Here is a 17,288-nt window from a genome sequence, read left to right as displayed (position 1 = left end):
TCTCAATTATACACATTTGCATTACAGCTTGCTAGCCTTGTCTCTGTGCTTAGAATTAGTTCTCCTGCCGGATTTAATAAGCGTATAGAATTGATGGGGTACTTATTTCAGTCTGCTGAATAGATTTCACTTAAAGCAAAAGCTCCAAGATCTGATACAATGACCAAATGTAGTCTTAATTCAGATTTCTATCACAGTTCGCTCTCTGAATTGACATTTGTAAACCAGTAATATTTATTACTTTAGGAAACGGAATATAACCACAGTTCAACTTACTTAGAATCCAGTTCATGAAAGCATATTTATGAGTTTGCTCACTCCTGAACCAAGCATTTAAATACAACCTAGAAACTCATGAGGCCAGTTAGACTTAGGTACCAAGTGAAAGCAATGCTGGCATAAACATATTAAACCCCCAGACCAAACATATTAAACCCCCAGACCTTTTCTTATCAGTCATATTCAATAATTAGAATTCTTTTGTAAAGGATACAAGGATTGTTGTCATCAATGCTGCAGTTGTCCAGGATCAAGGGAATGCCATTTAACTCATAAACCTAAATAAAACCAAAAGTTTAATTTAACAGATGTTTCAACAATACTAATGATGTTTCGTGCAAGAAATATGTAAAAACATAACAGGGATGTTTGTTTCATCAAAAATATTAAACATGTTAAAATAAATTGCAGAGTAAATCTGGTATTATCAGCCATAAGTATCACAAAATAGTAACACAAGCAGACATTAATTTCATATTCTCCCTTCATTTAGCATGTGTTTGAATGAGGTATTTTCTATGTCGTGCTTCTCACACTGAGCCAGAAAAGCTATGCTTATTGACAGCTCATGCTTGCTTCCAGAAGGAAGAACCACAAAAAACTACTGAGTGAAAATAAATAAATAAACCAAAGCTGAAAAATACATATACACATGCACATGAATTAGCATGGGGTCATGTGTCTTCTGTATCTATGGAACTTTCAAAAGCAATGTGTCACCTGTATGCACCTAAGCACAAATTCTTTATATCAGGTAAGTGCTACTGACTTTTTTCCTTTGATCAGGTGTTCATTATGTTATTAGCAAACCAGCAAAGATGACGTCTGTCCTTTTTTATTTTCTGTATATACATACACATGTGAATTCACAAATTACACTAATGCATTTGTGTGCATGGATGAGATAATGTATAATCCTAATACATACACACCCACACTACCAAGAACTCAGGACAAGCTGATGTTAACAATAAATATGTAGCACAACTATCTTAAGAAAAGTATATTCCATAAGAAATTTATCCAGAATTCTGAGGTACATGGTAACACCATACATCATCATGCATACTTATAGCTTTAGAAAGTGTTACTTATTTAAATGAAAATCTGTTCTAAGTTATCTGCAAAATTTCAGCCTTGGAAATACCTTCTTAAGACATATAAGCATTTTTTTTTTTAATTACAAAAGTAGTTTTAAAAAGACTTGAGAGCATAAGGATTAATTGTTTATATTGTTATACCTGCATATTATTTATATTCCTTAAGCCATCCGGACATGGTCCTCGGCAACCTGACCTGCATTTAAGCAGGAGAGTTGGACAAGAGGTTCTTCCAGAAGTCCCTTCCAACCTCAACCATTCTGTGATAGCCAAACCATACTTGCCCAAAACTTAAATTCTTTAATTCCTTAAAATTTAATTTCAAATCAAGAACTGGCAGGCAAAGGAATTTAGACAGAACATAAATTTAGGTTGTGGCTTGATGATGGGATTCTCTCTTCCATCTTTTTTTGCCCAAAATAAGATGTGTTTTTATGTACCACGTAAAACAACGAATCACAAAGTTTACACTGCAGGATGGATCAGCCTTCTGAAATGCAAGTTCTATGGTAAGAAAGGAAAGTTGGGTAGGAGAAGATTTAGATGTGAAATCCAAAACAGACTATCGATCAATAAAACTGAATTCAGAGACAAATCTGAGCACATCCCTCTTACAAGTTCCTTTTCAGATAATCTTACTGCAGAGTCTCAAGCTATAACATGAGAAAGTAAGAGTAACAGAGACAGATAAATACAAGCCTTGCCTGTTTGTATAAGAGAAGTAAAGAACATTGCTAGCTCTTGAGACCTAACTGGCACATCTGTGCTAACATGCATAACTATACCAACACGAAATACAGTTAGTAATGCAGGTTTTAAAATATCCATTCTTTCCACAACATTTTTGTGTGTTTTCCAAAGGTCATGCATCATGTATGACGCCATACTTCAAAGCTTGAACAGTGACCGTTCCCTAATACAGTACTTGTGTGTGCTTGGGAAACGTTAGTTCTTTGATTTTTATGCTGTAGCTGAACTCTGATGTGCCTACAATGTCACCTTTTATTTTCTATCAGTGAAATGCTGAACAGTACAAATTAATCTAGATTAAGTGCTGTCAACTGAAATAAACCATGCAGTCTGTTCCAGTTCAATACAAATGAGACGTTCGGTTAGAAAGTAAAAATTTTAATTAAAATCCACACATGCTTCAAAAAGTTGCTGCGGGAATATAATGAGATTCCTTCAAAGCTAAGTGGGAACAGAAGCAGCAAACCACAGCCTTAGTGATACCTTAGTGTAAAAAACAGTTGCTAACTACCACTGCCTTACACACCCACTGAGAGTCTCTTGAACAGCATACAATTAAACTATACATATAATTTGACCAAGTTAGGTATAGCTTTTGTCACCAGTACGCCAGCTTTACTATGTCACCTGTAACTTACTACACAGTAAAATGAAGCAGGGAGAAGAAACCTTACAATGTACCCACCTAGGACAAGTCTATATACTTTTCAGAAGACTCATGAGGTGAAGAGCTCCGATTCCTGAGCAACCGCTGCTAGAGAAGTTCCAGTCCATGCCAGCTGTTCGTGAACCACCAGTGATCCATTGCAACACCATTTTATGGTAACCTAAAATCCATGCCAGTGTACTGTAATAATGCAGGCTGCAAAGTGAGCCAGTTCAGTAATTGCTCTGCCTGTAGCAGAGCCACTTCTGCAATGAGAGTGCCACAGATAGTCAAAGGAAGGAATCACTGTCCCCCACCAGGCTGTCCCACTTGCATGCTGAGAGTCTCTCCAATCTTCTATTATCTGCCTGTAATCTCCCACACCAGCAGATTTTGTAAATATCGAGAAACCATCACCCTAGGTCTCAACCTCTTACACAGATTTATTGGAACTATACTGCCCAATATGAAGAGGTTAGTGAATTTTTCAAACTAATTATTGGCCTCAGAATTTTTCCTTTTAAGAGAAATGTCTGTGAAATGCACAGTGCAGAGTAAGGCAGTGGACCTTTTGCAGGGATCTTCTGCAGGGCTTGGGAAAGGAGTCAATATTGCACAAGCCTCAAATCTCATTTTAAATAAGGTGCAAAAATAGCCTGGGAAGAAAACATGTAGTGGCTGGTGTGAAACTGGCTGCAATGTATCCAGATTTTGGAAGAAATTAGAGACAGAAACTAAGGAATAGGACAGTTCTGGTGTCTGTCTTGTAAACATAATTGCTCATATTGGCCTGTGTTACAAAAGATCTCTAAACCTATTCTCCATTTACATTACTGACAACATAGCTGACCAATAACATGGAACTGCACCGGACTGTAAAAAAACCAAGTTTATTTTATTATGAAGAACTACAGTGCTTTAAACTGAGCTACACTGAAACAATAAATGAACCTGCAACCTACGCGTAGGCTGAAATCTTGACCACATTTAAGTTAATTACAAAGGTTATTTATGACAAGTTAAAACCTAAAAACGTAACAGCTCTGTGCTAGTGATCTCTAGCGCTTTAGTCAAGTCAGTACCAAAAATTTTGCCCTAATGTTATTGTGTCAGTTTCTGAAGCTGTTTTCTAAAAAGCAGAAAAACAGAACTTCCAGCATTCAAAGACAGGTGTCCATCTCCACCACTTAAGAAAATATCTTTCACAACACAACTTTATATTGCTGTTCCACTTGGTTTTCTGTACTTGCCTTTGAAACATAATGAAGATCGGTATCATGCCAGTGAGACATTTAAATGTATTACACTTAAAAGAAAATGCCTTCCCCAATGACAGAGTGACTGCTCGTTTTTTTCTCTTTCTCTATACCTGGAATTTAATAATCTATTTCAATTACTTAAACCAGAAACTAAACAGAAGCCCATGTAGGCAGAGATGCTATATAAATATTAAATAAGAGCTTATGAAAGCGACCAGCCCAGACCATATATTCCCACTGCTCTCACAGCCAAGGAACAAGACAGTGTTTTATTCGGATGGTTTGGGACATGTCAGTCCTGAGAAAAAAAGCTGTGTTTTTTCTTTTGATAACCAATGAAAAAATTAAGACCAAAATTAAAGCTTTTATGTTATCTTATAGAATTCACATTTCTTGAGCAGTATATAAATAAGGTCACTAGAATAATTAAGGCTATCTACCTAAATAGAACTACCTCCGATAATCTCCCAGTATTTTCTTATGAAGTTCACAGAGGTAATTATCTTTAACATAATCATTCACAACAGAGCCCAGAGAAAGCAGAAATTAACCATAGGCGGTTTCTTGAATCTTTCCCTCTAGCAGCAATGGAGCCAAGCTCAGGGGTAAGAATGCAAATTCTCCAAGCATGACAGTGCTTGTTGCTGAACAAGAAATCTGCATGCATCTAGTAAAATGCAACTACAATCTCCAGGTCCAGCAACGATACAGACAATAACAGAAAACCTCCAGCAAAAATACTCTCTTCAAAGAATCATTAACACTTCAGGCGTTAGAAACATTACCTAGTCAACTAAAAGAATAGTATTATGCAAAAGGTAGATTTATGCCTTTAGATAATAACAGCTCAAATGTAAATTGTTCTACCAGAATGCAACTGATTCTCAGTCTCCAATCAATGCAGAAGGTAGAATGAGAAATGTGTTTGTTTCAGCCACAGAAATACTTCTATTTCTTAGAAGTTTTGTTTGGTGTAACTATAGATAAGCAAAAACAAATGTGTTCTCACAAATGGAAGTGGACTACTAACAGCTTGAGTAATCCACGCTAACACTTACTCTTCTTTTTACATGTTACTGACAAGCGCATTGACATATAGAAAGACAAATCTCTAGTTTACATAGCGGCTGGGGGGGAAACACATACTCTAGAAACAAGTCAAAAAATGGGAACAAGCAGGAACCATTTATATGGAAAAATTCCAGATAGGACATTCTTTATAGATCACCAGTTTCCTACCAGAGGAAAAGTCTACCTCCAACCATGTTTAACTCCTGAGTATTAGATTTCAATTGACATGGAACTTAAAAGAAAAAAGGTTTCTGTGAGCAAGAAAATTGGCACACTTTACATTTTTATGGGCTTGGCGCCTTCACTTCACTCTTTGCGATGCTCCTAGTTCTGTCACACAGCTAAATGTGTCGAAGAACAGACAAGTAGCAGCACATGGTTCATAGGTACAGGTGTGCTGCTTGGTTGCCAAACGTCAGCCTTAGTTTGCAGTGGATCAGGGATTAAGCTGCCACTATCCAACTCCCTCCCTCAGGAGCACTACTTTGGGTTTCTCATTTATCTATTTGCCAATTCTCATGAGGCAAAAAGTAGCAGTATAACAATATTTCTGATACTCGTATTTCTCTGACAAATTTGATTTAAATTGGCTAATGGATTTAAAAGCTGGAGGAGGTAAAGTAAGGGAGAAGGGGAAGAATAACACAGCTGGGATGGCATGACCACCGAAAACCTGAAGAATGTATTAAGGTCGCGGAAAACGAACTTATTGACTATATTTTCTGTTTCCTCTTAGTACCCTAGATTACTCAAATTATTATCTTTCAACACAGTTCTCAAGAGCTGAATCATCAAGATATTAACATCCATCTTACATGAAATAACAGTATCCTAAGCTGTTGTATCAACAGGACCATAGCCAACAGACCAAGGGAAACAATTACTCTCCTTGGTACTCATTAGACTGCAACCTACTCAAGTGGCTGAAGCTATGCCATGCACAAAGAGGTTGAGGGAACTTGGTTTTTTTTAGCCTGGAGAGGAGAAGGCTTCAGGAAAACCTGATGGCAGCCTTTCCATACCTACAAGGAGCTTACTAAGAAGACAGAGCTGCTCTCCTGACTTGGGTTCACAGTAGTTTAAATAGAAAAAATACAGTCATAAAAATGAAACTGAGACGGTTCTGACTGGGTAGAAGGAAAAAAATTTACTACGAAGATACAGAGCAGGTTGCACACAAACACTGTGGGCATGTTGGAGGCCTTCAAGACTTGTCTAGATAAAGCCCTGAACAACCTGCTCTGAATTCAGCTTTGAGCAGGAGGTTGGACTACAGACCTCCTGAAATCCCTTCCCACCCGAAAAACTGTGCTAGTCTAAGACCTTTCCATCTCACTCCAACAAAAATCAAAGGGCTAAGACCATGGAAAGAAGGATAAGTCCATTCTTTTCCTCATATTAGTTCAAGACGAGATTCTTTCTACCCTAATATGACCTTTTCTTGGTTATAAAGCTGGAAGAAGTTGTCAGAAACAATTTATCAGAGTATGTAACAAACAGAAAGAGTTCTAGAAAAACGCAGCTTCAAGGAATAAAGTGTGATCTATTATCTACATCCAGGAGGACAAGAAGTAATGGGCCTGATGAACAGAACATTCACATTACACATTTGGAAAATATTTTTAGCAGTAATGGTTAGTCAAGCACTGCAACACACTGAAACATGAGTCTCAAAGACTCCTGGAACAGTCTCCAATACAGCAAGTCTCCACAAATGACCTGACAAATCTTAACCATGAATACCCTAACCAGTCCTGCTCTGGACAGGTGAATGGTTATGACCCTTTGAGTCCCTTCTGTCCGCATGACTTTCTCACACAGAAAACCATACTAGAATAAATCACGCCAAAGAAAAGTGATCCAATGAAATACACACTGGGGATTTGTTGCTGATCTTTGGTCATCGTTAAAGATATGTTTAAGTCTTATTCCTCCTGAATCTATCACATGAGGACTACATAATGGCTACATGATGAGAAATATATCATTCAGGCCCTGCCACCAAACAGCCTGACCAACAGGAGTCAGTTTTCCTTGAAGACCTGCTCAACAAGATGGGTAATCAGTAATTGGACATCTGGGCAGAATCCAGCATTTGATTTGAGTAACAGTGCGGCTTAATTAGAGTAGGAATATATCAACTGGTTAGGTTCACAAATTAGCTCCTCTGCAGCTGTGATGGTACTGAAAAATATTATTTCATTTTGTTCATTTGTGAGTCACAGTTTTGGCTTTTTTAGTTTGTTCTTCCAAACAGCAGACGTGACAGGAGATACACAGGAGGTTCTACTTCAAAGGACAAAAGAACACTTTAATCCCTTAGTGCTAGTGGATTCCTAGGTCTACTGCAAACTACAGGCACTTTGGCTTAGAATAGAGGCAGCTGTGGTTTGCGGCAATCAAGTCTATTATTGGAGTTCACCACATCCTGCAGATCTACTGAAATACTTGTGGACAGAGGCTCCTTTCTCCAGGACATCACAGCAGACTTGCTTAGCTAGTTTGAGAGCTTCGTGCACCAGCATGAATGACTTTGAGAGCTAAGAGAGATCTTTATATCCATTTCAGTCAAGGCAGCGTCCCCAGAATACTCTTCCACTTACTACACTGTTTAGGTAAGCATGTATGTAACATTTTGATGTTTGAAATTCAGAAATCACGGCAACAAAAGTTGTTGCTCCTGCCACATTGATTTCAAATACATTCTCCCTCTTTCATCATCTTTTCCCAGAGAGACATGAGGTTTATTTCAACTCTTCCAAAAGAGGTGACCCTTGCCTCTTTCTGAGACATAAAAAAAATACCTTAGACTCTAGAAGTGAGATTCCTTTGTGATGTCCTAAAACTCTCCAAAGAGAATTGGTTTAGAAGATGAAGGTTTTGGCCTTACTGAGGGGGAAGGGAAGAGAAGAGAACATGAAGGTACCAAGCACACAATCAGGACTGAGCCAAAACAAGCAGAAGCTAGAGTGTCCAGCTACTAGGAGAGGGTAACAAGCCATCTCAGTTGCTGAATAATTTTTTCCACTAGTCTTTCCAAGAGCAAAACACAGGAGTTTCCAGCCATTGAGATGATAATATAAACACTTGAGAATTCGGAATAGGTTCCCGCAAGAGACAGTAACACAATTGGTTCATTTGTTTTTTAAGCAATTCAGCTTTCATCATTCACTTATTTACAGATCCTGAAACAGAAACCACTTTTCAGTAACAAATAGATGCTGCTAAGAGGAGTAGGCTCTTAGCTCTTTTTAGGTTTAGATCTGCTACTTAATATGGATAAAGTAAGGTCCAACACAAGATGTTTTGCTTGAAACACCCAGTATTTGCTAGTCTGGTCTTTGCCTATCCTGGCAGCAGCAGTAAGAGAAAACAATGGTGCTAAGCATCATCCAGTATTAACCCCCTGTGCTTTCTATCAGTTGAATTTGTACAAATTTGCATCAACAATGGAGTATATGTTTCTCTACTTCTAGTCACTCACTATCTTATTCTCAGTCCACAAAAAACAGTGATCAGACAGTCTTAGTTTGCTGAATTTCAAATCATCATTATAAGAGGCTCTCTTAATTGTTTTCTTTCACCAGAACAAAAAAAGAAAGTTAAAGGAAATCAAATGGAAGAATTAGCTATATGACTAGAACTGGGCTGAAGACAAAACTTATACAAGATCATGAAAACTTCAAAATTGTATTTTATTTCAAAGCAGAGTGAAAACCAAAGACTTCAAATGACTCCGAAGTTCTGAAAAAATAAAGAGGTGAAGGTTGGGTAGGTCACATGATTCATTTCAGCCATTATAATCACCATTGCAATAGGAAGGTCCAAGTCATTCTGGCAAGCTGCCATTGTTTTGGTGGCTACAGTACTTTTGTCTTCCATGTCAAGCTTAACAAAGTATTTTAAGCATCTCAATTAAATTGAGGGACTTTGGTTTTGGGGTGCAGTTGTTTGTTTATTTTTTTTTTTCTTTTCAGTTTCACATTTTATATTATGTTGGACTAGCTCTCCTTCTGGAACAAAATTCCAGGCATTCCATAAAATATCCCAATTTTGAAAATCACTGACATACCAGAGAATGTTTCTGTTGAAGATTTCCTCATTACTGTTTTACACATGATCACACACTCTTCTAGCCAAAAATCAGCACAACACTTTTGTGACTCTCCATTAAACTCTTCACTCTATTACTCATGCCAACTTTGGTATTTACTTCATTTCCCCCCCAACAGCCTGCACACCTGCTTTGCTGCTACCTTCTCTCAGTATTCCAATTGCTCCTTGAAACCCAGTTCAGCTGAAATATCCCTGAAAACCACCAGCTGCTTATAACTTCGAGTGAGTGGGATAGAAAATGAGAAAAAGCAATTCAAATTCATACCCTCTTTTGATGAATACACACCCTCACTGAGGCCACATGTGTCATCGCTCTCCCACATTACTACCGTATTCCAAAATTGCTTCCACTCCCAACATCAGGGATTACAATGCTTCCTTGGAAACTTCTGAATTCAGCAAGCAAAAATACATGCCAGTCAGATGTTCTGTGCTCTAATTAAGACTTTTGTTGTGTCCAGCATTACTTAGCATCCTCCTTTTATTTCACTTTGAAAAAGTGAAAGGGTTTAAAAATAATTCAATATCAGACTTATAAATTCATCTGTGCCGAAGAGAGCAACACACAATACTTCAATGATGAAAATAACATGTGAGAAGACATTTAGGATGATTTCAAAACACGTAATGATTTGTGCTGGTGATTGCTGCATTTCATGGTAAAATTCTGCAGCTAAATACAACAGCATGCCACACTGAATTGCAGCACTTGGAGTGCACTGACAGACTCAAGACTAAAAGCAAAGTACCACAACCACCCAAGTGGTGGCAGTTTCCCATAATTCCCCAGAGTTTCCTATTGCAATTATGAAGTGATTTCAGTAGTGATTTATTTTTTTTAAGGCACTGTAAAGAATAAGTTGTTCAGTATATTTTTATCACCCCAAACTTCACAGCCAAGGGGGGGGGGGGGGGGGGGCAGGGATTAAAAAAAAAAAAAAAGAGAAAGCTAGTAGGCTTGAAGATTGAAAACAGCACATAAACATTATTAATGGCATTCACTAGTCTCTGTTTCCACAATCCCTTGTATGCAGAGCTTCCAAGATTTTAGTGACGGGTCAAAGAACAAACCATTAATTTTCTAGTATGTGTGTAAAGGATGTGCACTCCATTACATGTTAAATATAAAGCTATCCTTGATAATAATTACATTTTTCTCTAGGTTAAAGCATAGTAAAATAAAACAAGTGTTTCCGGAAAGGCCTGTAAAATGCCTTTCTAGAACTCTACAGAAATTGTAAATGGCAGACTGCGGGACCCGGCTGACTACTAAAGCAGGAAGACAGTTTAACGGTGTTTGCGCCTTGTGTGCTAAATCAGACCAGTCAGGGAAGCCTTCAGAAGTCCGCAGCCAGCCACACAACTCCATCACTTAATACTGCAGTAAATAATACTTCTCACTGAGCAATGCCAATTTCATGCTCCATTTTATATGAAATGTTACATTTTCCAAGAAACATGTAAATAACAGAACTATGGTCCTTTCTAAAGAAAAAACCCCACATCTTGCAGTTACAATAATTGCTTTGTTTCAGGAATAACAGATGTGGTCTCAATTTACTGCAAAGCAGTATGTACAGCTTACTGGGGATGGTTTCAAAGGAGGTTAATGCAGGTGCAAATCAAGTCTCGAGTGGGGACGAAAGAAGCTTTAGACATACACTGTTCTGCTGACACTGAATAACTTTTTCCTTTACGATAACTTCAAGTCAGAGAGTATTCTTCATCCAAAATAGAACAGGTGGCATGACATTTCAAATACAAAGCCGAGCAAGTACTCCTTCTTTCATTTTTCAAAAGTAATTCGTTGCCTTCGTGTTTTTTTTTTTATAATCCTGTACAAAATATCAATCCTGGTCTAAGTAATTCCCTGTAAAGCTCTTTCATTTCTTCCTCCAAGTAATTTTATAACCAAACTCAGTACAATTTTTATTTATTCAATGCTCAGTACACAAATAAATCCCAACAACTTTCACTAGAACATTCAGAAAAGCTAAGAGAAGGTGGAAGTGTTCAGCTTAACTTCGTAACGAGGACCAGGTCCTCTTTTAAACACCATTAAACACAAAGTTGCTTTCAATACTCTTTCACAAGCTCTGTATACTCAGCTATCAGTTTCTGCCCATACTACCTAGAAAAACAGCAATTAAAACCTACCACATTCGCTTCATATGTAACACTAACACACTGACTGACAGGTGCTGGGGTTCACATACTTAAGTTTCTTGTGTCTCTTCTTGGTATTGTGCTTTTGTAGAAAGCATCTACTGCAAAGTAAAACAAATTGTTTGTAAGCAGTGTCAAAAATAGGAAATTACCATAAATTAAGTGATTATAAAATGAACAGAGTAACTTTTGGTTCAGTTTAGCACTGATTACAAGTCAGACTGAATTTATTTCGCCATGACTGAAATAATGCCACAAATTACTTCAGCCACATTTTTACTAAGACAACTATAGTCACACATTTTATGAATAAAGAAATCTTGTGGTTAAGAACTTTGCCTGAAGAAGATACTCTCTTGATAACAGAGTATCCCAGACAGACTAAATGATTTCTCACACGCTGAAACCGAAAATTAAAAGAAAACAGAAGACTTTAATTGCCATATTTAAAAGATTTCATATTATCAATGCAAGAGAAGCTGTGGCATGAGAGAAACACTTTTCTAAGGAAAAAGTGTTCAAATACATTAAAAGAGCCTTTATTCAAGTTAACAATCAGTAAAACGATGTGTCCGTTCTCACTTTATGGCACTCTGAAAAACAATGACTATTTCAACAAATGTTATTTTATAAACTTGATTTTTTTTTTTTAAAATCAAATTTAGTTTTGAGTTCTCATCAGCTGTGTCCTATACAAAACTAGTCATTTAATGAGAAGTAGGGCTGTACTAATGAAGGTGTTCTGAACTGGCAACCTATTATGGAGTGGCTAGCAGCACTGTATGCCAATATGAAACTTGGAAAATATCAATGTATGGGAAGATGACAAACCAGCCTCTTCTGTCGTTTGAAGAGAAAAATGTTAACCTAAGTTTTGTAAACCAGTATAGTTGCATTAAAGTGTTATTCTTTACCAGCTTAACTAAGTAAGTGGGGGAAATCCCTGTGCATACTATTCAAGCATTTAATGTTCCTCACATTACAGAACAAAAATGGTTTTACTTTGGTTTGGGGTCTTTTTTACAGCTTTTATACAAACAGAGCCAAATCCTCAACAATTCCAGGACTTTACTAGTAATAGTGTTTCATTTTTAACTGAAAAAGAAATCTGACTGTTGATCCTTTAATGACTGTTCATCATTCTTGATACCTGCAACCCCTTTTGCTAATGTAACTGCAGTTAAAAATAACTGCTAGAGAGTTTTCCCACTGACAATCATTACAAAGTGTGATTCTGGTGGCAGAAAGTTTTCATAACTTTTCCATTACAGTTTTGGAAAGTCCCAGATTGCCAATGGCAAACCACAAAAGGATTCAGAAAGCAAGCCAAATTATACTCTAGGTTACACTAGAGTACAAGTGTGTTCACTTGGCCCCTTCCAGCAGCTATCTACAAACATACCAATACGTAAGAGCAGAATAAAACCTTGCACCTTACACTACACCGCCGTGACAGCTGAGGAAATCAGTTATCCAATGACATAGTCCACTTGCTTCACAACCCAGCTCAACCGCATTCTGAAATGCCTGAACACTCATCCCCCACAGCACCCTTTGACAAACAGATAAATACAATACTTAACAAACCTCTCCTACAGGTTGAGAGCTATCTGTGTTTTGAAAACTATTTCCAAGGAAAACAAGCTACTGGAAAGAACACCATGAGGTTAATACAGGAGCAGGGCACAGCAGCTTCAAAACCATGTGCTGCAATTGAAGAGATCTGCAAATGAACCTAGTTCAACAATGAGTTGTCAAAGGTTTACCTACACAGAATGTCTTGAGGTGGGGGTCTCCATGGCCCAAGCCAATGGGACCCAAGGTCTAATTCCTCTTACTGTGATCAAAATAAGTACAAGAATCATTACAGGAGATGCAGAACATAGGGTGGAAGAAAGGAAAAGAATCATCAACCTCATTTTAGGATGAACAATACACTAGTGAAGTCTGAAGGCTGCAAGAAACTTGGGTAATTCCAACTCATTTCAGCAGAGCTTCTAATTGCATTAGTAAGAGATGCAGAGATGGGATGCCGGGCTTTAGCCCCAGCCTGTGGTTCCCCTCTCTTGCTGTACTTTTCGGATGGTCCCCAAGGGGCTGCTGGCTCATGACAACTAGCACTCCTCTGGACATTCAGGAATGGTTGGGTATATAGTGTAGGCTATGGGCTCTTCCCAAGGAGGGATATGGGAAAGGCAGTTCTGTGATTTGATTTTGGTGGGGGAAGTTGAAGATGAAGGAGGAGAAGCCCATAAAGGAGAATTCTGTCATGCAGACGTGAGCCCGTGCCAAATGCTGCAACTTGCCCTCAAGGCTAGAAACGGTCCCTAACACATTTTACTTGCTGCACCCACTAGGGACTGACCCAGTCCTCACATGACATTGACTGTGTTTCTTTGCTGACAATCCAAACTTACAGAAAGTTGAGCAATTATTCTCTACATTTTCCTAAAATTCTAAGAATACGCATTTTCTTTTAACAATTCACCAAGCATAACCTTTGCACAGGATCAGATTCTCTTATTAAGATAAATTTAGCCACCTTGTTGAGATTATGATCAACTTTACATTTAGAAAACACAAGAATCCTGATGTTGTGATTTATATGTCTATAAAAGCCATATATTTAGAATGCATGATATACAATAACTCAGGTATGCATGCTCTAGCACTAAATTTCATGCTGAAAGCTTGCTAATGCCTCAGGGTATTGAGCGAGATGATACATGAAGCTGTACATAAGGAGATTGCATACTAGTTTCTTAATTTACCTCTAAATTACAACTACCAGAGGTTTTTTTTGAGTATTTGCATCTCTAAATGTCTTGCTGTCTGGTAATAACAACTGCAGGTACTATGAAAGGAAAATTCCCAGCTTCTAGCTGAACTCAGAATTCTGTTCATCATGGAGATATGAGTTTTCAAATTTGTAAAGGTGTTGTTCAAATTGTTTTAAAAATTCCATAATAAATGTATCCTTTAATATGGTCAATTTACATGAAAATATTATTGTGCAAAACAAGGTATGTGTATATATCCTCAGGCACTAAGCCAACTGTTTATAAAATTTTAAATATTCGGTTATTTATATTGTTATTTCCTTTCTTGCAACAGATTATTAATGTGATTACAGGTCTGTACCCATAAAGTCAAGACTGCAGGTTGTAACTGAAAACTAGAAAGACTTACTGTTTCAAGACACAGTTTCATTACTCTACATTAAGTATATCTATATACACCATGTTATTAAAACTTCGCTAAAGGAAACCTACACATGCACAGCAACGCTTCCTAGCAAGTCCATTAAAGAAAAAGAGATCTCATATGAACAGAGCTGGAGGGTACATTTCAGCAGCTGAAATTTGTATCAAAATAAACGCAATCATAAAATTAGAAACATTTTTTAAAAAATTCTTAAGATCAACAAGTCACTATTTTTTATTACTTTTTTTTAAAGAACAAAGAAAATGTCTATAGGAGTTTATTAATAAACACTGTTTTCTTTGAAGTTGATTTTCAAAGGGACAGGTCGACACTTTTATAGAAAAGCCTGCAGGAGCAGGCTGACAGTAATGGTGGGTCAGAAGGTGAGAGGAGACAAAGCGTTGAATCAGAACCTCAGTCAGCTGCCACCAGATTGATCTACTGTAGGGCATTAAAAATGACATTTTTACTTTTAAAATTAAGAAAGCATTTTTAAGCAGCTACAAATCCTAAAAGCACTTTCAAAACATGCATTAAATGGTGAGGTGCTCATGAAATTGTACGACTCAAGAGCTGGAATTAAAAGAAGGTACTCTCAATCACCAAATACTCCAACTGGATTGCAAGTTCCAGAAGAATGGGCAGCAGTGAATGTCCTCTCAAATTGCATCAGCTTCTCATGACTGGAGCTGTGGGGAACAGGCAGAGCTGAGACAGCTAAACAAACCTGGCTGGAAAATACCAAGGTAGTGACATCTAATTAAGTTCAAGGGAATATAAGTTAGACTAAAGTTCAAGGGAACTTACCCAGTTTATTATTAAATTTCACTGAAGTGTTTCCATTTTTGCTGCAGGAAAAACACTACAATTTTTTTTTTTTTTTTTTTTTTTTTTTTTTACACTACAATACTGAACAATTGCCTGAAATAACGCTCTTCAGTGTTTCCAAAGCCAAATGCACAACCTTAAATTTGCTGGACTAAAGGGTGAAAGGATTTTTAGAAAAGTTGGAAACTGGCCTATGGAAAATTCCAAGCCCTGAACAGCTCCATGGGTAGCACCCCTCCTTCTTGAAAAGAGACACAAAAAAATCGATCTGGAGGTAAATGTTGCAGTTTACCCTTACTAAAACTCAACAGAAACGTCGCCAAGTTCAATATGAATTCACTGAGCTCCATAATTGTGCTCTAGAACAGTAATTTCTAGACCAAAATCAAAATCCTTATTATTTTGTCACTGGTAAGATTAATGTCAAATCAAAGCAGACTGTAATGCTAAAACAAAACAAAACAAAAAAAGGCAAGCAACTCAATGTTTATTTTAGTTTGTGAAGAATACAAAAACCTTTATTTTCTCAAGATGAAGCTAATCCTCATATTAAATCCAGTTTCAATATTTCACTTGAAACACCAGTCAGATTTTAATAACTTAAAAATATTAAAGCAACCTGAAATATTGCACATATTACCTCAGAAATTACTAGGCTGAAATGAAGCACGCTGGGTATTTTTACTTTAGAGGCAGTCAACTATCTAAAATTTTTTGTTACACTTAAAAGCAGCAAAATTACATATCTGAAGTTACACAAGCAGAATGACTCTCAAACTCAAATCAAAATACTGCAACAGTCTTGGTTATATCCATTCATATTGCAAATAGATCCCTTACACTGTGTGTTCTGCTCCTCAGGAAACCGTCAGCAGGGGAATATAATTTCCATGGTTTGTATCATATCTAAATTGCACAGTGGGATACATACATTGTTCAAGACTTGCACATTTTTGGCATTCGTAGTTTTCAAAGTACTGCTGGCTTGCAAAGTAAGATTTTTCATCCTCTGTAAATTCATATAATTTATGTTCATACAAAATTTTTCATGTTTTCAAGTATCAGCGTTGTTTTTCTTTTTTCCTTTTCACATCATTAAGACTGCTCCATAGCTCATTTTTTAACAAAGTTCAACGACAGATGCCAAAAGACAACATCTTGCCACCAGTGAAAAAAGATCTGACAAGGTACATAGAACTTACTCTGTTTTCTTCTTTTTTTTTTTTTTTAATTTAACAATGCAACTTTTTTCCCAGGAATGGAACAAAAGTTACGATTCTCACTCAAGAGATTAATTAGTCTCATATTTGAGAATCTCTTTCACAGTATATATGAGTAATACAATCTAAACACTGCTTGTGGGAAGGTTAGTAAATCAAAGATGTACAATGCAATTAGTTTCAACCAAAAATAACACCCCTCTTCTGTATTTTTTTTCCAAAGAAGCCCACACACAGTAGTGTATTGTGGCAACTGATCAGTTTGTGTGTGTGTATGTGTATACACATATGTATGTATGTGTATAGAATCATGGCATGGTTTGGGTTGCAAGGGACCTTTTAAGGATCATCTAGTCCAACCCCCCTGCCATGGGCAGGGCCACCTTCCACTAGACCAGGTTGCTCAAAGCCCCGTCCAACCTGGCCCTGAACACTTCCAACGATGGGGCATCCACAGCTTCTCTGGGCAGCCTCTTCCAGTGCCTCACCACCTTCACAGTAAAGAATTTCTTCCTTATGTCCAATCTAAACCTACTCTCCTTCAGTTTAAAACCGTTACCCCTTGTCCTTTCACTACAGGCCCTGGTAAAAAGTCTCTCTCCATCTTTCTTATAAGTCCCCTTTAAGTATTGAAAGGCCACAATATGGT

General features: G+C 37.3%; 1 protein-coding gene across 1 annotated transcript in view; it reads right to left on the bottom strand.

The window, feature by feature from the left end:
* Nucleotides 1–17,288, bottom strand: part of ATXN10 (ataxin 10) — a 106,464-nt gene that overhangs the window by 17,041 nt on the left and 72,135 nt on the right. Inside the window, 1 exon segment of the mRNA XM_059816780.1 lies at nucleotides 494–557. Within this exon segment, the coding sequence (XP_059672763.1) occupies nucleotides 494–557 (64 nt within the window).

Source organism: Gavia stellata, chromosome 4 (assembly GCF_030936135.1).
Source record: "Gavia stellata isolate bGavSte3 chromosome 4, bGavSte3.hap2, whole genome shotgun sequence".
NCBI lineage: Eukaryota > Metazoa > Chordata > Aves > Gaviiformes > Gaviidae > Gavia > Gavia stellata.
This window is presented reverse-complemented; position numbering and strand designations above follow the sequence as displayed.